This window comes from Clinocottus analis, unplaced genomic scaffold, assembly GCF_023055335.1.
Source record: "Clinocottus analis isolate CAN_PGR_092001 unplaced genomic scaffold, fCliAna1.0.p SCAF_28, whole genome shotgun sequence".
In the NCBI taxonomy this organism is placed as follows: Eukaryota; Metazoa; Chordata; class Actinopteri; order Perciformes; family Cottidae; genus Clinocottus; species Clinocottus analis.
The window spans coordinates 1096977-1117773 of NW_027176020.1; the positions used below are offsets into that span (position 1 = coordinate 1096977).

Sequence of the window (20797 nt, forward strand, 5' to 3'; positions counted from 1 at the left end):
GATGAGACAGTATAAGGTAATAAGTCATTATTTTGAGAAAGTTTCTCATTATAATAATTTACAGGAACCTTTATACTTCATCACAAGCGAGCATCCAATCACAAGGATGCGAGGGCCCGTCAAACCAGCGACTATTAGCCAATCACAACAGAGCAGGGCGGGACTTATCACTTACTGAGATTTACGGTGCTTATCAAGTTTGGTGGCGGGGTAGTGTATCTCGTTACTAGGCAGCGGTAACGGTCCCGCTTCGCTCTCGTTAAATTCGGCGTAAAAAGACAAAAAACGCACGGAAAATGACGGATTTTGGCATAAACGACCCGAGCGAAGTGACGCAAACATCGTAGCGCGCTCGTGGTGCGTTTATAACACGAGACTAACGTCTGTTTAAAACTACGACAGCAGCCGTAAAGCGACCCTCGCCTCCATGGCGTCGTCAAGGTAACGTGAAGCTGGACAGCAGTTTAAGTGCAATTTATGGTGGAGCCAGCTCGAAGCTAACGGGAGCTAACAGGTTAAAAATAATAAATAAACCCGTATTTCTGTTTTAGTGAGAAACTGCGGAAGAAACCCCGCGCTTTGCTGGGGAGAAACAGACATGAGGACGACGTTCAGGTGAAGCTATTGAGTGTTATTACCCGCGGACAAGCTATAGAAACACCCATAAGCTAGCTTATATATGTATATAGCTTTATATTGATGTATATTATGTGCTTATATTGTAGCTTATATGTCTATACAGCGGTTAGGTTAGCTCTTCATGTTGGTAAATGTAGTTTCTGCTCCACAGGCTCTGGTTCCGTCCACCAGCTCCAGAGAGGAGAACCCTGGAGCTGCAATGAAGGTCGGAGTCCTTTCCTTCTTCCAGCTGTGCTAAATGAACCTGTATGGATAGCAGAGTCTGCATGCTGTGTGTGTGTCTCAGTTGGTGTGTGTCTGTGTTACATCAGGAGCCTCAAAGCAGTGAGGAAGACCCAGGAGAGACCCTGAAGCGCACCTTAAGGGCTCAGAGGCAGAGGCGGAAGAAACGGGTACACGTCTTCTCGTTGCACCCTTTTTTATGTGCGTTAGTCTACGAGTGCACTCTGCAAAGCTCCCTTCAATTGTTCCGTCTCGTCTATCAGCTGCTGGACCGATCTTCAGCCCACGAGTCCCACGGTGAGGATGATGATAGTGGTGACGGTGTGGAGGAGAGCTCCACCGTTCAGCACCACGCCGATGACGCGGGGTCAGCCGACCCTGTGGTTTTGTCAAGACCCCCGACTGGATCTCAGAGCGGTTAGTGTCTGTGATCTCTCTAAACCGCATGGCCTCTCTCTGAGATCATAAAAACACTACCGAGTTATTTTATTGTGCAGCATTTATTGTTTGATGATGTGCTTTGTCTTCTAGGTCTCTCCTCAAGAATCCATCAGAACCCTGACTCTCATTTAGACAGCTTTGTGACACGTCGCCTGGAAGAGAGACTGAGAGCGGCGAGGGTAACTAACACAAACTGGCTTGTATTTGAATGAGATCATGAAAGATGTGTGTCTGCACCTCCTGGATGATGAAGAGTGTTCCCCGCTTGTGCTCCAGTATAAGGGCGAGAGCCTGCAGCAGGCGTCTCTGGAGCCGCCCAGCCGCCTGCAGAGCCTCAGAGACAGAGACACGGTGACGCGCTTTGACCGAGAGGTGAGCGTCTGCCTCCAGGCTCCTCCCACCGGGGTGGTACCCGCTGCCGTGGAGATTTAACCCCCTCCGGTGTTTTACAGGTCGATCCAGAGAGAGCCGGGAAACACGACGAGCCCCCGGCCCTCAGCAGCAGGGTCACGTTCAGAGAAGCAGCGAGACGGGTGAGGGGACGGAGACGAGGCCGGCGCCCGGGTTCAGGACGAATCATCTGCGTTTTGTTTACCTGCTCATCCTGTGTGACTCCAGACAGAAAGGGGCCTGCCGACGGCCGAGGAGGCGTACAACTTCTTCACGCTGGACTTTGAGCCAGATCCACGAGGCGGGGACGAGAAGAAGGGCAAGAAAGGAGGCGGACGGCGACGGACCTCTGAGGAGGACGGAGATGACGAAGTGGCTGAGGAGCAGGTAGCAGCTGAAGGCGATGAACACGAAGACCAGGTGAGACCCCGACAACGACTATGTGAGAAATCATATTATTCCCCCCCAGCGCCTCATGTTCTTCGTCCCGCCGCAGAGTGAAGAAGCTCCTCTTGTGCGAGACGAGGAGGACAATTTATTCGCCGTCGGACCGTCGTCCCGGGACTTCCTGGAAGTGAAGAAAGCCGAGTACGTCGGGCACCGGGAACTCGTCCGGCGGCAGAGCGAGCTCCTCTTCACACCGAGTTTACGAACAGGTACTCTACTCCAAAATGTGCACAAAAAAACACATCCGATGCCTCGGCGGCCTTTAATACTCTGTTGAGGACTGAACATCACATGTCGTCGTCACAGCCCCGACCTCCATCAAACTGCCTAAAAACATGCAGCCTCGTTATTTGGAGGACGAGGGCCTGTACGTCGGGGAGAGGCCTCCTGTGTCGCTGACCAACGAGAACATTCTGGAGAACCGTGTCTTAAAAATGGAGGAGGTAATGTCCACCAACATCAGGGCTGCATCTTCTCTACTGCTCTGGTTGTATAGAAGTCTCTGCAAGTCTTCAACATGCAGAACTATGTTTCCGTTCTCCATCAAAGGGAAAGAAGTGGTTCGGGGACGACGGCCGGATCGTGGCTCTGCCGGACCCCATAAAGGAATCCTCCACCAGACCGCCTCTCTTCCACATGGAGGAGGACCTGGACCCGGCGCTGCAGCTCGTGTACAGGAAGGTCCGGCACGCCATTCTTTTTTGCATTCACATATAAAAAAGGCGCCATGAAGGAAGTTCACACAATGCAAGTGTGTTCTCTCACCACAAACAAAAAACAAAAGGGCAGTTTGGCATTTGGTACAAAGACACATGGAGGGATGAGGCCATTGTTATTGTTATGGTGGGAATAGAGCAGAGGTGGAGGCTCACACATCTGTGATCTGGGTTGTCTCTCCTGACAACGTGCAGCTGCAGCAGAACGCCAACGGGGCATCCAGAGATAAACAAGATGTTCTGTTTCTGTTCTGAATTTGAGCTTTTCATGATGCATTTCCTGTCCTCTTTAGCTCTGCTTTAGCTAGAAGCAATAAAGTGGACTGAATGAAGCTGTTCTCTCTGCTCTCACACCAGACTCCATTCACTAAAACACTGATTTAAGCTCTGTGGACTCACAATATGTATCGTCTAATCCCACAAGAGGCAAGAAAAACAACAAAGCATGGAAACCCCGGGAAAGAAAGGGAACCGTGCAGGTGACTCATATCACTGGCTGGGAGTGTGTGAGTGGGAAAAACCCCAAAGAACTCTCGTCTTCCCATGTATTTGAGGCACAGCTGCCACATTTTGATATCATCTAGAAAAACAGAGCCTCCATTGTAGTTCAGCTGAGTGTTTGTCCTGCGTCGTCGTGGTCACGCATGACTTCTCATTACAGCGCTCCCCGGCGGTGCCATCAATCTCTGCAGCTATTTCACGCTTCCTTTAAGCTGGAAAAACACTCGAGGGAACCCACAAGCCAGCGTTGTTATTTTCAGGAGCGTTGTTGCATGATGGATGATGTCATTATGCACTACGCCCCCCTCTCCCTTTTTTCCAGGCGCTAAAGTCCAAGAATGCCAATCTGTATGTTGCCGGTGCGGCGGACCCCGAGGGGGACTACCAGCTGGACGTGGACGTCTCCGGCCTGATCTTCTCCCATCACCCCCTCTTCAGCCGCGAGCATGTGCTGGGCTCCCGGCTGGCCCAGCTGTACGACCAGTACCTCACGAGGCAGAGGAACAACCTCACCGGTCACCTCACGGACAAGGTAAACGCCACCAAGCGTCAACCAGGTTTCCTGTATTAACAAACGAGGGCAGCGTTAGTTCCAGAGCTGGAAAAGTCCTTGAAGAAATAATAAATCCCCCAAAGTTGTGTAAAAGTGGTGTAAATGTGTTGCATTCATGTGTTCATGTCGTTCATTTAGTTATAAATAATGAATCTGCTGTTAAAAGTAAGAGGCTCAACATATCAGCAGCATACATACAGGCATCTATATCAATGTTTATTCTTTTAATCAAACTATTGTCTCATTCATTTGAGTCATTTAAGGTTTACTGTATGCTTTGAATCCTCATTGTTAGTTTAAATACTACATTTTATCACTTTTTACTGTTTACACACACATTTCACACAATGTTTGATCATGAACATTTGGTTTAAAGTCATAAAGAGTTTTTGGTTTTAAAGTCATGGAAAGTTAAGTAAATCTATGGGTCAGAATGTGTATGAACCCTGCAAGGTGCACACGTATAGACCGCGTGCTTCCCGTGTGCTTCCCGTGTGCTTCCCGTGTGCTTCCCGTGTGCTCTAGTTGAACGGACTGAGGAGCGCACTGCGGAATATCCTGGAGATCCACGGTGGGGAGAGCCTCACTCAGGCCATGCAGCACAGGATATCTGAGTACAGCCTGGAGGTCCGGTGAGTTCCCCCGATTGTCCAAGTCCCGTTCGGTCTAGAAACACAAAGAAATCCTTTTTTCTAGAACCACGACGAGCGACATGTGATTTATTTAATAATTTCATCACAGGACGACTCGGCAGCTGCGGGACAGCGAGCAGGAGAAAGACAGAATTCTGCTGAAGAACATCGTGAAGGTTTGGAAGGAGATCAAGGCCCTGAGGGACTTCCAGAAGTTCACCAACACGCCCTTTAAGCTCTACCTCAGGAGGTAAAGAAGACTCTACTGCACTCCTCTGGTTGTATAGAAGTCTATGAGAAAAACCTGAGTAGAAGCTTAAAACAATTACTAAAAAACATAAAATAAAGCATATTTTATTTGGTAACACTGAATTCAGGTGAAGACGAACCTTATTTCTGATCTTATTTTGTGTGTGTGTGTGTGTGTGTGTGTGTGTCCAGAGAGGTCGTGGACCAGGAGTCAGACGAGCGAGAGCACGAGGACCAGATCCAGGCCGAGGTGGTGGAGGTGGAGGCCGAGCTGGAGGAAGCTCACCAGAGGAACCTGGCGGAGTACAAGCAGCAGCTGGAGGAGTGGAAGCTCTGGAGGAGGAAGCAGGTACCTGGTGAAGATATCAGCTAATAGCTATTAGCTAATAGCTATATAATAGCTAGCGCTGCTGTTAGCTCCCTGCTAGCTGTTGCTGCTACTGCCCTACTGGATCCGCTACCTTTGGTGGTTGTCGGGAAGCTAGCAGGGAGCTATCACGGAACTAGCAGCAGTGCTAGCTGGCTACAGCGGAGAGCTAGTGGGGACAACCACCAAAGGTAGCAGCGGCTTATAACCCAACTTATACGGTCTATATATAAATATTTGGAAGCACCGTTTATATATTTACACGCATCCTATGTTCACTGGGGTCAGAAAGCCAAAAAGAAGAAGAGAAAGAAGAAGAAGAAAGGCCCTCCGCAGGATGACACTGAAGAAGATGAAGAGGAGGAGCAGGAGGCCAGCCAATCAGAAGGGCCCGCCGAGGAAGGCCCCCCGAAGCCAGAGCCGCCGGAGAGGCCCGGGTTCGACTCTCTGGAGCGCCGCGTCAGAGAGAAAGCCTCCCGGATACGCAGGAAGCCCGGGGAGTCCATCCTGGTGCCGGAGCTGTCGGCGTCCGGTACCGTCACCGCCACGGAACTCTGCCCGAGGTACGCACACGCCTGAAACATGCTAACTCATGAATACATGTGAAGGGGACTCTAGAGACGAGCTGCGCCGCCGCCGTCGGTGTTTTTTCTTCGCCGTGCGTCCGTAGGCCCGAGATCGCGCGGCGGGAGGACGTGTTGCGGCGCTCCCTCTTCGTCAAGATCCTGTACAACAACAAGGAAGTGTCCCGCACGGACAGCCGCGCCCTGAGCGCCGACTTCAGGCTGCACTTCGGCCAGATCTTCAACCTGCGGATCCTCAACTGCCCCCAGAGCATCAACCTCCAGGTACGGCAGGAACGCCGTCTGTGCTCGTTTCCTTTTTTTTAGAGGACATTTTGTGAAGAAATGAGGGGGAAATGCTTTTATTGCTGTGGTTTTATGAATGTCTCTGTGTCTCTGTGTGTCTCAGGTGTTTGAGGAGGTGGGCTCGTCTTGCTCTCTTCTCTCTCAGGTGTTCATTCCCGTTCCAGCCGTCTCCGTGGTGACGAGCATCGTCCCGGTGGAGGAGTACGAGTTCAGCAGCAACCAGCGCGTCATGTTCCACCACGAGGGCGTCGGCAGCGGTGAGAGGCGCCACTCTGCCGCGTTTACGCTTCACCATGACGTGTTTCACAGCTGGAACGTCTGACTTCATCTCCCCCCCTACTTCCCCCCCCCCCCCCCCCAGACGTGCCTCTCTCCTTCGAGGTGGACGGCAGCAACAAGCAGACTCTGCTGACCTCGGGGAAGCTGTCCTGCAGCGTCTGTTGGGGCTCCGGGGACGACGGCGTCCCGCTCGCCCCGCCGGCGTCCCAGCAGCCGGGAAGCAAACACAGGTAACACACAGGTGCTCCGTCGTATGTGTGTGTGTGTGTGTGTGTGTGTGTGTTTCATGACCTGCAGTAACCTGGTTCCTCCTGTGTCCAGCGGTCTGTCTCGTCTGGATGCCGTGACGTACATCGGGGCGTCCGGACTTTACGACATGAAGAAAATCGGCGAGTGGGCCACGCAGTCGCGGCTCGACCCCAACGACCCCAAAAACGCCTCCATCATGCAGCTGCTGCAGGTACGAACCGTCTGGACCACCCGGGGAGCGCAGCTTGTTGTTGTTGTTGTTGTTGTTGAATGAGAGCGCGTCCGGCCTGCAGGTCGCCAGCAGCGGCGATGTGACGGCTCCAGACTACTTCCGCCTGGAGCAGCTGCAGGAGGAGTTCCACTTCGTGAGCGACGAGGAGCTGGAGCGCTCCAAGCGCTTCCGCCTGCTGCGCCTCCGCAACCAGGAAGTGGCCGAGTTCAGGAACTACAAGTGCGTCCCGGCTCTGGAGAGGGAGGTCTCCGACAAGGCCTTCCAGGTGCGCCCTCGAGCCCACGCTTCATGTCGTTCATGCAGCAGAACGAAGGTGAACTCCACTTCATTTTGAGGTCTTTAAAAATGATTTCAGGAGTACGAGAAGCGGCTGAAGGAAGGAGAGCTGGTGGACACGAAGGAACATCTGGATTCACACAGAGCGCTGGTGGCCAAGTACCTCCAGAAGGTGAGTCAGCGTCTCTGATGAGGAACTACGTCGGATTTCACTAACGAACACATCTCCGTCACCCTGCGGGCTATATTAGTACCGCCAGATCAGCGCCGCCTGATCTCCTGGTTCCTCCCACAGATCAGAGAGTCGGTCATCAACAGGTTCGTTCTGGCCAAACATCACTACATCCTGTCCGACCTGGTGATCGAGGACGAGATCCCGAGCATCGGGTGAGTACAGTAAACCCCTCGCCCCTCTGCAGGCAAGACTAACGGATTAACCACTTCCTGTATTTGTCTTCTTACTAATCACACAACAGTAATTGAAGCCTGTGAGTCGTGTTTAACTGTCCGTCCCTCTCTGGTCCTCTGGACGTATGACAGAGAATCTGGGATTCATTTTCACCCTCGCACAACGGGATGTCGCTCTGCGTCGCTCGGCGTGTTCTGTTCTTGCTTTTCAAAGTGAAACCTTTTAAACTTCTCTGTTCCATCTCCTGCGGTGCGTTTGTAAACAGTGGCGCCGGTCCGGGGTACGAGCTTTCTTTCTTTTCCTCCCTCCGTCTGTGTCTCCTGTTCCTCTTGTTTAGTTTCAACCCCGAGAACACAGTCCAGTAGTGACCTCTGACCTTTAACCTTGTGTCGTATTCAGTGCCTTCAGGATTCTGCAGTTCATTTCACCATTTATTCATCAAAAATTAAGATGGATCTTTCTGCTGTAAAATGCAATAATTGGGAAAATACACTATTTTACAAATGCAACTATCATTTTAATATTTTTATAGTGCGTATGTTTTATGAATATATAATATAAATACTGAAGAATACATGTTGCAAGGCATCATGGGACAGTTTTCCTTTGTTCAAAGTGAACTCTTGTTGAGGTAAACGTCCCTCATGATGAGTGATGGTGAGGCTGCAGACACCTGGAGGGACTGATCGTCCTCTCCCTCTGTGCACGGTGTGCGATGCACGAGCGGTTCAGAGTCCCTTGTCGTCAGTAACGAGGCGTTTGTGTTGTTTGTTTCGCGACCGTCAGCATTCTGGGATTGAACCTCTTCAAGCTGGCGGAGCCCAAGCGTCCGCTGAAGCCTCAGAGGAAGGAGAGGAAGAAGGTGACGGCTCAGAATCTGTCGGACGGAGACATCAAGCTGCTGGTCAACATCCTGCGAGCCTACGACGTCCCGGTGCGCCGGCCGCACAGCAAGTGAGAAGAACCAGTTCTTAAAATACTTAACTTCACTCCGTCAAAGCCAAACCTCACACTGACACTTACATAGCAGCTGGTCTGTGTCTCTTTGTGGCTCGTTTGTGTTTGTTAATATAAAGCAAATATCGTTACAATAAGAAAATACAACTTTTAATTGTCAGGGTTTTCTGTATATTATACCTTTATTAATAATTTAAATAGACCTTGTGGTTCAGGACATAATCTGAATTTAGTACAAGTATATTCATGTTTTTACGTTTCATTCCCAGTAAACCGGGTCCGTCTCAGAGCGCCATCCTGGGTGGCGATTGGCTGTTCAGCCAGGTAGGACACGCCTCCTCTCTCCTCTCAGCTGACGCTCCTCACAGCATGTGGGCTGTGTTGTGTAAGTGTGTGTGTTGTGTGTTTGTGCTGGTTCAGGTGCAGGTGAGGCCCTTTGTGGAGGTCTCCTTCCAGCGCACCGTGCTGCAGACCACCACCGCCGACGGGCCCAACCCCTGCTGGAACGAGGAGCTGCAGCTGCCCTTCAGGTGGGAGGAAGACCACCTGTAATCCAGCCAGACACATTTTAGTGGAGTCTGGTGTGAGAGCAGAGAGAACAGCTAAGGTTCAGTCAGGAAGGTGAAGAGGTGGACATGTTGTACATGTAGAGTTCACTCAAACTGATGGACAGTCTGTCAGGAGTCTAGAACACAGAACATCTGCTGCAGTGAAGCCTAAACATGTGTACTGTCCCTTTAAGACAGTTCGATAACAGAGTAAACTAAATTTAATGTAACACTTGTTCCCTTCTCTTCCTCCTCCTCTTCCTCAGTGCCCCTAACGGTGACTACAGCTCTGCTGTCCTTCAGTCGGTGAAGGACGAAGTCTTCATCAACCTCTTTGACGAGGTGGTTTATGAGAGCGGAGCGGTGAGCGAGACCTTTCCTCTGAAGTTGTTTCCTGAGAGTCCTCGTGTCGCTTCGCTCTTCCATCTCTCAACCCCTCCCCCCTCTGCTCCTCCTCCTCTTCCTCCTCTGCTCCTCAGAGCGACAGAGACAGAGGGAAGTCCATCCACACCCGGGTGGAGAAGCACTGGCTGGGCTCCGTGAAGATCCCGTTCAGCACCATCTACTCTCAGTCCCGGGTGAGCGTCCCGCAGGTCGTGTGTTCGAGTCCCTCTCGCCGGCGGGACGAGCTCGCCCGTCACTTCCTGTTCTCTCTCTCTCTCTCAGATCGACGGCACCTTCATGGTGGACACGCCGGCGGTGCTGCTGGGCTATAGCAAGGAGCGCAGCCACGGCAACAACGCCGGCTACGACACCCTGTGCAGCCTGAGCGAGGGGGCCTTCATCACGCTCTTCATCACCATCGAACCCCAGCTGGTGCCGGGGGAGTCGGTGAGGGAGAAGGTGAGTCCAGGAGGAGGCGTGTCTTCAGGGGTTGAAGGAGCGTTCAGCAGCGTTCATACGCTCATGGAAGAGTCAAACTGTTGTCTCTCATTCATTTGAGTCATTTCAGGTTTACTGTCTGCTTTGAATCCTCATTGTTAGTTTAAATACTACATTTTATCACTTTGTACTGTTCACACACATTTCACACAAAGTTTGCTCATGAACATTTGGTTTAAAGTGCTGGACGTCTGCTCCCAGCTTGCAGCATGAACATGCGTCTGTGTCGTCTGTCTCACCAGGTGTGTCCACGTGCTCTTCAGTGTGTATTAACTTGTCTCATGTGTGTCATTCCTTTGTGCTCCGTGTTTGCTCTGCTCCGTAACGCTAGATTAAGGAACTGAAGGTAAACGTCCACTCAGACACTCGTTTCCACCCAGCTGAGATGTGAACTCCTCTGCTAGGACCCTTTGACCCTTTGACCCTCTTTGACCCTTTTGGCCCTTTTTACCCTCTCTGACCCTCTGACCTCTGACCTCTGTGCGTGTGCAGTTCGACAGCCAGGAGGAGGAGCGCCTCCTGCAGGCCGCGGAGCGCTTCGAGCGCGAGGCGGCGCGCGGCTACCCGGACCGGCCCTGCGTGGCCACCGTCATCGACCTCAACGGGAAGACGGTCTTCGTCACGCGGTACATCCGACCCCTCAACCCGCCGCCCGAGCTGCTGGACGCCTTCCCCGACAACGCCCCGGACACGGCGGTCAGAAAAGAGGCCACGCCCGCTGCTTTCATGTGGTCGCCGATGGTCAGATTTAACCACGCTCTCCCTCTCCCTCCCGCAGGAGCTGGTCGCCAGGTTCGTGTCGCTCATCCCGTCTCTGCCGGACCGCATTTCCTTGTCCGGCCACTGCGACCTGTGGAGCACCTGTGACGTGAGTGGAGCCTCTCGGGGGGTGGAGATGCGATCGTGTGATCTCCAGCTCACGGGGGGACTCGTCTTCTTTCTTCTCGTTTGCAGCAGTTCCTCACCCTGCTGGCGGGAGACGAGGAGGAGCACGCCGTGCTGTTGTGCAACTACTTCCTGTCCATGGGCAAGAGAGCCTGGCTCACCATTGGCACGGCCATACCGGAGGTGTGTGAGGCTCACTCCTGCACAGCAGTGCCCCGACATGGAGGGGCAGATATATATTTATATTTATATATATATATTGTTGAGGTGTGTCAAACCTGAACAATCTGTATTTTTCTTCAAGGTAACGTTTCGTTTGGTCGTCGTTTTCTCTTCAGTTAGTCGACCAGAAGCTTTCATGAACTTTTCATCCTGTTTTAAGACACGTTCATGACCAATTTTTAAAGAAATTACACAGTTTAAACACCCCAACGCTTTGTTTTTTTGTGATTCTTGTTGCAGATTCTGATTCTTTAGGTCCTAATCTTTCCAAAAAGGTGTGTTATTAGGATATAAGTTGTTGTTAAGGCCCTGAACCTGACAGGTTGAACAGCTTGAGGAGGCATTTTTAGTGAATCTGGCTCATATCATGCTGGATGTTCATAGTTATGATCACAATATGATATAAAAGTGATTTTCTTATTTATTTTTTAAAATATAGATTTTATTCCCACGAAAATTCTGAAAAAAGTCTATAAAATAAGCATTAGAACTCATTTGTGTTACATACGACTACTTCCTAGACTTAGAAGTCTCTCTTTCTGTGAATCACGCTGCGGACCCTTCCAGTCTCTCTGCAGCAGCTCGGATGCTTTTAGCCGTCTGCTTTGTTTCAGGGCCCCACGGCGTACGTCCTGACCTTCGAGCAGGGCCGCTACCTGATCTGGAACCCCAGCAGCGGACAGTTCTGCGGACAGTACGACACCTTCTGCCCGCTGCAGACGGTCGGCTGCCTGGTGGACGCCGACAACGTGAGTGAAGACCTGCAGTCCAGGACAATTAGGACGATGCTGCCTCATTATACAGAGAGCTGAGATTGTTCTGTATTGTTATATGTACCACATGGGTATGTATCTCATATGCTAAGCGCCTTTTTAAAAGGTGAATTTAAGAAATGAAAATGGAGAAAAAGGCCCTGAAGGGTTAAGAAGAAGCGCTTCCTTTCATAGCAGCAGATTCATTGTAGTAACTTTCTCCTTCAGGTGTGGTTCAACGTCCAACAATACACGTCCCCGATGTTGCTGAGCTTCGACACCACGAAGGCCAACCTGTGGAAGCCGTTCTTCTCTCGGTCCTTCGCTCACCCCGGGCTGTCCAGCGTACAGGTGAGCGCTCAGCGTTCATGTGTGATCCTGATGTTTGTTCCTGTGCATTTAAGAAGAAAATAAACTAACATTTTCCTTCTAACTCTGGATCTCCTCAGCCAGAGCGGCTGGTGTATCGCCGCACAGACAGAGCCGCCGCCGCAGAGCTCCAGGACAGGCAAGGAGCGCCGCTTTGTTCAGTGCAATTCAATTAAATGTGCTTCACAAATCATAGAGTTTGTGAAGGACAATAGATGTCATGTGTCAATAATAGCAGCAACAGTGGATACCTAATAATGACATTAAAAAGCAGTGATTGTTTCGGCAACGCAAACAGCAATGCAACTAGTTGCTGCGGTGACACGAGCAGGAACCCAACCTTCATCCTCTCCGCAGGATCGAGAAGATCCTGAAGGAGAAGATCATGGAGTGGCGTCCTCGCCACCCGACCCGCTGGAACCGCTACTGCACCGCCACGCTGAAGCAGTTCCTGCCCCGCCTGGAGCAGAGCGGGGGGCGGGACGTGGCCGAGGGTCACCGGCACGAGCTGCAAAGCATGCTGGGAGACAACCGGGCAAGTCCTCCAGTCGACCAATGACGCGAGTGTTCTCTGTAAACTCCTCCCACAAATAACTAACAGGGTGTTTTTTGTTTGTTTTCAGATTTCGGGGTTCCCCCTGCACATGCCGTTCTCTGAGATCCGGCCCATCGTGGAGGCGGTGCACAGCACCGGCGTGCACAACAAGCACGCCCCCAACGTGGAGTTCGCCCTGGCCGTGTACGTGCACCCGTACCCCAACAACGTGCTCTCCGTGTGGGTGTACCTGGCCTCGCTCGTGCGCCCATGAGGCTCACCGTCACCGCCTCTTTATAGAAATGATGTTTTTACCTTTTATTTAAAATGATGTCTTCACACACTTCGACCGCATTGTTGTATATTTAATGGATATAATGGCTATCATATTTTTGTAATACAGAGTTACCAGGTTGATATGTGTGTCATTAAATCACACCTTTTATGAATAATGTTTTTTTTTTCGTGTGTGTGCGTGAGTGTCTTTGCGTTTGCGCATGTGCATGCACGTGTATATTTACACCTAATAATGATACAATAAATAGTCATTATAATATGAATAATAATACATATGAATGAGGATGATAACAATATGAATAATAATAAATAATAATAGTTCCATTTTTTAAATTAAAATATGTATTTTTGAAGCTTTTCAAAACACATTTGCGGGTCTGTTTGTCTTACATGACATTTTATTACATTGATAATAAAACACTGAACTCAGATCAGTGTTTTTACTGTTGAACTCTGGTGGAGTCAAGCCCCGCCTTGTGGCGCAGACGATTGGTTCCGGTTAGAAAACAGAGTCAGAATCACGAGAGCCCATTGGTCAGAGCAGAGGATTTGAAACCAATCAGATTATCGGCACCCTGACAACAGACGGACGTCTACCCAATCCCGGCGCTCGACCGCGTAGAGGGGGGCGGGACTTGCGCTGGGAAGCCGCGCCCCCTTCGCTCGATCGTATCTGAGGCTGTGCGGGTGACGCACTGAGAGACTCAGCGTGTAAAGATGGCTCCCTTTCCGGACGAGGTGGATGTGTTTACTGGCCCGCACTGGCGAATGAAGCAGCTGGTGGGCCTCTACTGCGAAAAGGTCTGTACAAATAACACTTAGGACGTGAACGTGGAGTAGAAAAACAACAGAAAGCACCCGTTTGTTGAGTCTTATGACTCCTCCTATCCTCTGCAAAGCTAACGCTCGCTAGCTGCTTCCAGCTAGCTTAGCTAGCTAGCTGTCTTCCAGAAGACTTGTTATGCAACGCGCTCTAAGCGTCACCGCGTTGATCTGGTTCTCTAAAATAACGGAGGAAATAAACACATGGAGGGGTTCACGTGCTGGCTGTGAAGAAGAAATACATACAAAGTGAGGGAGAGCAAGATGAACTGAGTTATTGACACGAGCTAGCATCACCGAGACAACCCACTGCTCCCATTACAGTGTTATGTTACTGGTTTATGTTACAATACTGGTTTATGTTATGTTACTGGTTTTATCTTTTATTATGTTTGTTTTTTAATGCACCAGGAAACATTTTCATGTCACTATGATATATATATATATATATATATATATATATATATATATATATATATATATATATATATATATATATAAACCCCTGTTTTCAGTCTTGTTGTTGCATTCTGTTTGTTCATCTTTGCTCTCCTTGTGTTTATGTACATTGAGATCAATGTGTAAAAGAGTTCAACTCTGTGTGTGTGTGCACGCTCACGTCGTCAATAACGCTGATCCTGATCACGCTGATGATGTCATCCGTTTCATGGATCTTAGTCTAAACACAAAGACGTTATGAGTGACTCGTTCTTTGTCGTCTTCCTCACACGCAGCTCTCGAAAACCAACTTCTCCAACAACAGCGACTTCCGCTCCTTCCTGCAGTCGCTGTGCGCCACCTTCAAGGAGTTCAAGATGCACGAGCAGATCGAGAACGAGTACATCATCGGGCTGCTGCAGCAGCGCTGCTGCACGGTGTACGACGTGCACGCCGACAACAAGCTCTCGGAGATGCTGTCCCTCTTTGAGAAGGGGCTGCACAACGTGAAGGTGAGCAGAGCGTCTAGACGACACGTAGACGACACGTAGACGACACGCGCCGGCTGCTGGGTGATGCTCAGTGGAGGGTAACACTCTGTTATTAGAGTAACTATCATGTAGGACACACAAACACTGCAGGACCAACCACAACACATTGTTGTGTTTCATATGCACAAGTTAAATGTACATATGGACGTTAATCTCTATCTTTAATTTATTTGAAGACATTTTGCAAAACATGAAACGAGTCAAAACTAAGTTGTTTTTGTCCCAACTTGAGATTTTATTCATGAGGATGCATGAAGAAATGGCTGAACTGTTTAATAAAAGCCGGGTTGTGTTAGTGAGAGGAGTTATTGTTCTTTCTCGGGCAAACCAACAAAAACACACACGGGGCTTTCCAGCATGATGCAACGTGTAAATCTTAACTTCCTCTTTGTCCCGCTCGCTCTTCAAACTGAAAGAAAAACTGACCTGATTGTGACTTTTCCTCTGCTGTTGAAGAGACTTTTACAGGATATCAGACCTGTAAAGATCGTAGATCATCATTTCTAGCGATGACAAGATTTAACTGATGGACGTCGTCGACGTGCCGCCTGAGTTGATTGCTTTTTGTGTTTTCTAGAGCGAATACGAGCAGCTGAACTACGCCCAGCAGCTGAAGGAGCGGCTGGAGGCGTTCACGCAGGACTTCCTGCCGCACATGAAGGAAGAAGAGGAGGTGGGAGATCCTTTAACATTCATGTTTAAATGTCTTTCCATTCGTTCATTGGCTCTGTGACGAGCTGCGTTGTCACCGGGCGGCTGGCTGCAGGTGTTCCAGCCCATGCTGATGCAGTACTTCACCTACGAGGAGCTGAAGGACATCAAGAAGCAGGTGATCGCGCAGCACTGCAGCCAGCACCAGTGGGACTGCGCCGCCGAGGTGCTGAAGGGCTTCAGCCTGTGGACGCAGGCGGAGGAGCTGCAGAAGGCCTTCAAGTACGCCGACCACGAGAAGGCCGACTACGGTGAGCGGCACGCTGTTCCCTGAGACGCTTTGTGTGTTATTTATTCATGCAAACAGATTCCACACAATGTTTGCTCGTGGACATTTGGTTAAAAGTCATGGAAATATGGTGAAACTCAGGGGAATCAAACTGTAGAACATAAATGCATGGATATGAATGTTCAGAAAGTGTATTTATTAATCTGTCGACCTTCTGTCGTTGATATCCGATGCGTCTCCAGTTCCCAGTGAGATCAGCGTTCTCTCTAAAAGGCCTGAAATCTAGTGAGAAAGCCGTCATGTAGGCCCCGCCCCCTTTCAGGCGTCCTTCCAAAGACACGCCCCCAACACGATCTTACATGCACGTGAACAACCCGCTGGTCAGGCGGCAGCTCGTGGGAGGCAGACGGGCGGGTTTGAACCGTTCAGACTTGTTTCTCTTTGTGGTTCTGCTGCTCTGAGACGTTTTCCTCTCTTGTAGATCTGGAGAAGAGCAGCAGCTCTTCAGCTCACATCTCCCAGCTGCCCAATGAGATCATGCTGCGGCTGCTGCGCTACCTGAGCCCCGCCGACCTGTGCCGCTGCAGCCAGGTGTGCAGCGGCTGGTCGGACCTCACCAAGACCGGCTCCCTGTGGAGGCACCTGTACCCGGTGCGCTGGGCCAGAGGTGAGAGAGAGAAAGCGAGTGCTACGAGGAGGCGCTGATTTAAAGTACGCAGCGGCAACGTTTGTGTCCCTTCTCTCGTAGGGGACTTCTACAGCGGGCCCCCCGGCGACCTGGACCAGGAGCCGGACGAGGAGTGGGTCCAGAGCCGGCAGAACGAGGGCCGGGCCTACCAGGAGTGGGACGAGGACGCCGACGTGGACGAGTCCGGTGAGGGAGGAAGTCACATGTCTTTAACTCGTGGTCGGGACATTTTGGGCAATAAAACCAGACTGTGTTTGCTCTCCACACGCTCTCTTGGCTCTTCCTCCTTTTCTTTAAAATAGCCGTCTTCTCATCCGGTCGAGCTTTAAAATAAAGAGAATCTGCTCCTTCGTGACGGACGTGAACGCTGCCTCTCCATGAGGCGTTTCCACCATTTTCTTTGGCAGCGAGCTGCTTGTAAAGAAGGTTTTCATTGGTCCAGAATACGTTTCTGCAGTCGTTAAAAGGCTGGTTTCATGGTCCGAGTGTATAAAGACTTTTATAACATCATATAAAGTGTGTGCAAGCATTCATAAGAACACACACATTCTGTTTGTATGAATATATGTGCAGCCTTTTCTTTTTTCTCTTCTGTCTGTGCTCGGCCATGAAGGCAGAAATAATAACTTCATTCATATAATACGTTTAAAAAACAAAGATAACAAACAGCGAAGCCGATGAGCTCCAGAGTTTAAAACGGAGAGCTTCTGGTTCTTTAAAGGGTTTCCATGAGAATAAAACGTGTTCTGGTCCACGCAGACGAGTCCGGCCCGGCTCGCGCCTCGCTGGCCATCGACGCCGCCCAGCGGGAGAAGCGTCTGCTGAACGGGCTCGTCCAGAACCTGCTGCCGGCCGTGGGCCCGGCCGTGAAGTCCATCGTCCTGGCCTTCAGCTCCACGGCCTCCAGCAAGATGGTAACGCGGCGCCGAGCGAGACTTTGTGCTGGACGCTGAGACCGAGAGCTTTTATTCAGACTTTCTCTCTTTCCAGGTGCGACAGATCCTCAGCTTCTGCCCCAACATCTCCCACCTGGACCTGACGCAGACGCACGTGAGCGACTGTGCTTTTGACAGGTGAAGATCCATTTAGACATTTATACATGTATGATTAATTATATGTACTTTTATATTTATATACATATATACATTTATTTTTATATATCTATTTTATTATGTATTTATTTACTTATATTTATCTATATATTTCTTTAAAAATATATATATTTTTTATATATTTATTTGTATATACATATTTGTATATATGTATATAAATATTAATGTATTTATTTGTATATAAATATTTTTTTGTTTATCTGTGTATAAATTGATTTATTAATTTGTGTGAATATTTATATATATTTTTATATTTATTTGTCTATGAATATTTATTTGTATATAAATATGTATATATATTTTCTATATTTATCTGTATATTCGTATATTCCGCTCCCAGCTGGGCGTCTCTGGGCGCCTGCGTCTCTCTGGAGCATCTGGACCTGTCGGGCTGCGATAAGATCAGCGACTACGCGATGTTGAAGCTGTCGGTCGGGCTCGGCGACCCCACGACCTCCGGCGGCTTCGACGGGCGCTCGGACCGCCGGGCCAAGCTGCTCCAGAGCTCCCCGATCCCCATCGCGCTCACGGAGAGCGCCAGGAGGGCGCCGCGGCCGGCGGGCCGGCAGCGCCGCGCCCTCGTCTTCAAGCCGGGGACCTCGACGCGCGTTTGGGTCCTGGACCCCGCCGACCTCGCCGACATCGAGGACGCGGCGGACTGGAGCCGGCGCGGCGGCACGTCGCTGCCCGACGCCGAGAGCTTCGTGGAGACGCAGCTGGTGGGCAGCTCGTGCTGCTGCCGCAGGAGCAGCCGGCGGCGCGGCGGCGGCCATCGGGCCGGGCGCGGCGCCGCCTTCCTGCAGCAGCAGTACGCCGCCGGCGTGCCGGGGGAATTGTTTTGCGGCCACTCCACCTGCTGCACCGGCGGCGACACGGCCCTCAGGACTTTGGCCGCCGTGCCGCCCTGCGAGCCGGGCGCCGCTCGGAGCGGCGGCGGCGGCGCCACGGAGTTTCGGACTAAGTGCTCCTCTTTCGGGGGCCGGCGCTGCCCGGAGCGAGAACACAGGACTGAGCGCTCGCAGGCGAAGCGCTCGCTGAGGTTTCTCAGCCTCTCCGGATGTTATCAAGTCACAGATCTGGGCTTGAGGTAAAGATCCTTTCAATTTAACGGAGTTTACGGAGGTTGGTACTGGCGCTGGGCGGTACGCCGGTACAAATATATATATATATATTCATATATAAATAAATATACCTACAGCTAACGCCCTTTAACAGGTAAAACACCACCACACAACAGTTTGTGACGCATAAACAATTTGTAATACTAATAATTCCACCGTCGGACTGCATGCTGGGTACAGCTGACTCATACCGCTCAGAGACCCGTGTGCTGTTTTGCAGGGTTCTTACAGTCATGTAAAACCTGGAAGAGTAATGGCATTTTAAAATGGTTATTTTCAAGCCTGAAAAAGTCCTTGATTATCAGTGTGTGTGTGTGTGTGTGTGTGTGTGTGTGTGTGCGTGCGTGTGCGTGTTTCAGGGCTCTGTCGCAGCGTGGAGGGCTTCCTCACCTGGAGCACCTCAACCTGTCCGGCTGCCTCTTCATCACGGAGGCGGGGCTTCAGGAGCTGGTGTCGGCCTGCCCGGCCCTCAACGACGAGCACTTCTACTACTGCGACAACATCGACGGTAACGAGCGATGGAGATCTAGCCCCGCCCCTAAAGCAGCTTAACCTGTCAATCACCTTGTAGCCTCGCCCCTAAAGCAGCTTAACCTGTCAATCACACTGTAGCCTTAACCCTAAATAATCTCAACCGGCCAATCACCCTGTACCCCCACCCCGAAAGCATATTAACCTGTCAATCACCCTGTAGCCCCGCCCCTAAAGCATATTAACTTGTCAATCACCCTGTAGCCCCGCCCCTAAGACTAATAGACCATAATGTACTAAATGAACATCATGCTGTATAGAAGAAGACTGGAGAGTGAGACATAAACTCATGTTTACAATGTTTACTGAGGGAATACATCAAGAGAGAAGTAGAGTCACTTATATAGACTTCTACACAACCACAGGAGTCGCCCCCTGGTGGTCAGGAGAGAGAATGCAGCTTTAACACATGAAGCATAGACTTCTATACAACCAGGGGACTCATGGCTGCCGTATTTACTTCACGTCCTGTGAGGAATGTGTAGTTTTGCTGTTTACACCATGTGACTGTAGAAGATGTGCAGAACTGTAGTATCGTCACTAACCTGCACAGTGTCTCAGTGTGAGGATCAGGTGCTACTGAGGTGGGAGGTAAGTGTGCGTTACAGTAGCGATACGATGCCGTCAGTATTCACTTTTATCTACTTTATCTAATTGAATTGTTATTTATGTATTTACTGCGTTGTGGGTGTGTCCGGTCGCCTGCAGTTCAGCCGCTCACCACCGTGTGGTGTTTCTCTGCAGGTCCTCACGCCGACACGGCCAGCGGCTGCCAGAACCTGCAGTGTGGCTTCAGGGCCTGCTGCCGCTCTGGAGAGTGACCCCGCCAAGCAAGAAGTATATAAATATATATATTTATATATACATATATGTGTGTATATACCACGTCTCCGTTTTATTGCACTTTATCCTGGGAATACCGGTTTCTGTATTTTGTGTCACCTAACAAAAAAAAAAGTTTCTGGATGAAACTGCAATTCTTCTTTTCATTTGTTTTGCTCCTGTTGTTTCATTTCCATCTATATTAAATGGACATAATCTTTTCTTTTTTTTTTTTTTAGAAAAGGAAAACACAAAAGAGGGTGATGACGGATTTGAAACGTCTGTTTTTGAAAAATAAATAAAAATAATAAACGAGCGAAGTGTTAACACCAGGAAGAACTCTGTGGTTTCCGTAGTTGAACCGTGTTTTTCCTCTGAAGCTTTACAGTCTTCTTCTCCTCCGCTGCTGTTTTAATTGATCTATTTATAATATAACATCATCTTCATCAATTAAACGCACTGTCGGTTCATCGGAGAGCAATGTGAAAGCTTTCAGGTCAGGATGGATGTCGCTTTACTTTGAAAGTTCAGTTAAATGCTAGAGACGGCGTTTAAAACAGGATGTACAGACATGAGCCCTGCCAGTGAATTCCTAGACCATTTCCTTTGTGAATCCAGATGTTAATCTTCACCAAAACAAGCTTCTTTTTGTTGTGTTCCTTCATGCACTGCGATGTTGTGGCAGGTAAACAGACCAATGCTCCCCAGCGCCGCTTCCTGTAGCTTCACTTCTCTTCATCACTCGGCAGCAGAAGTCGTGCATGAAGAAATCTGTTGCAGATTCATAAACCGAACAATAAAAAAGTATCTTGGGGTTAAAAGCTCTGTTGGTGTTTTTTATGATTATTGCTTTG

The 20797-nt window shown here is 49.9% G+C and overlaps 2 protein-coding genes across 3 annotated transcripts; both read left to right on the forward strand.

Annotated features, from left to right (window-relative positions):
- The first annotated feature begins 225 nt into the window (after positions 1-225).
- cc2d2a (coiled-coil and C2 domain containing 2A) lies at positions 226-13073 on the forward strand. Its single transcript, XM_068592710.1, has 38 exons — positions 226-441; positions 552-615; positions 791-844; positions 951-1031; positions 1125-1278; positions 1393-1481; positions 1579-1674; positions 1755-1835; positions 1921-2112; positions 2189-2348; positions 2446-2582; positions 2689-2820; positions 3679-3888; positions 4435-4541; positions 4651-4791; positions 4983-5139; positions 5446-5720; positions 5828-6005; positions 6130-6283; positions 6388-6535; positions 6627-6765; positions 6848-7051; positions 7142-7234; positions 7358-7449; positions 8258-8425; positions 8698-8752; positions 8849-8958; positions 9243-9339; positions 9456-9554; positions 9643-9819; positions 10351-10554; positions 10637-10726; positions 10813-10926; positions 11580-11714; positions 11946-12068; positions 12167-12225; positions 12444-12621; positions 12710-13073. The coding sequence occupies exons 1-38, from the start codon at positions 428-430 to the stop codon at positions 12893-12895; spliced, it is 4947 nt and encodes a 1648-aa protein (XP_068448811.1). The 5' UTR covers positions 226-427; the 3' UTR covers positions 12896-13073.
- A 502-nt stretch (positions 13074-13575) lies between these two features.
- Positions 13576-20768, forward strand: fbxl5 (F-box and leucine-rich repeat protein 5). Of its 2 annotated transcripts, none has more exons than XM_068592724.1 (11): positions 13576-13719; positions 14475-14690; positions 15307-15402; positions 15496-15691; positions 16151-16336; positions 16418-16543; positions 17117-17271; positions 17348-17430; positions 17810-18556; positions 18950-19098; positions 19866-20768. In XM_068592724.1, the coding sequence occupies exons 1-11, from the start codon at positions 13636-13638 to the stop codon at positions 19940-19942; spliced, it is 2115 nt and encodes a 704-aa protein (XP_068448825.1). In that variant the 5' UTR covers positions 13576-13635; the 3' UTR covers positions 19943-20768. The 2 variants fall into 2 exon arrangements, with proteins under 2 accessions (XP_068448825.1, XP_068448826.1); XM_068592725.1 differs by lacking the exon at positions 19866-20768 and adding an exon at positions 19204-19857 and having other exon boundaries at positions 18950-19162.
- The last annotated feature ends 29 nt before the right edge of the window (positions 20769-20797 follow it).

Coding starts and splice junctions, on each gene's coding strand:
- cc2d2a (XM_068592710.1), top strand. Junction 5,721..5,827: donor GCCACGGAACTCTGCCCGAG/GTACGCACACGC, acceptor GTGCGTCCGTAG/GCCCGAGATCGCGCGGCGGG. Junction 8,753..8,848: donor GCGATTGGCTGTTCAGCCAG/GTAGGACACGCC, acceptor GTGCTGGTTCAG/GTGCAGGTGAGGCCCTTTGT.
- fbxl5 (XM_068592724.1), top strand. CDS start 13,636: ATGGCTCCCTTTCCGGACGAGGTGGATGTGTTTACTGGCCCGCACTGG. Junction 15,692..16,150: donor CCACGAGAAGGCCGACTACG/GTGAGCGGCACG, acceptor CCTCTCTTGTAG/ATCTGGAGAAGAGCAGCAGC. Junction 16,337..16,417: donor CCCGGTGCGCTGGGCCAGAG/GTGAGAGAGAGA, acceptor CTTCTCTCGTAG/GGGACTTCTACAGCGGGCCC.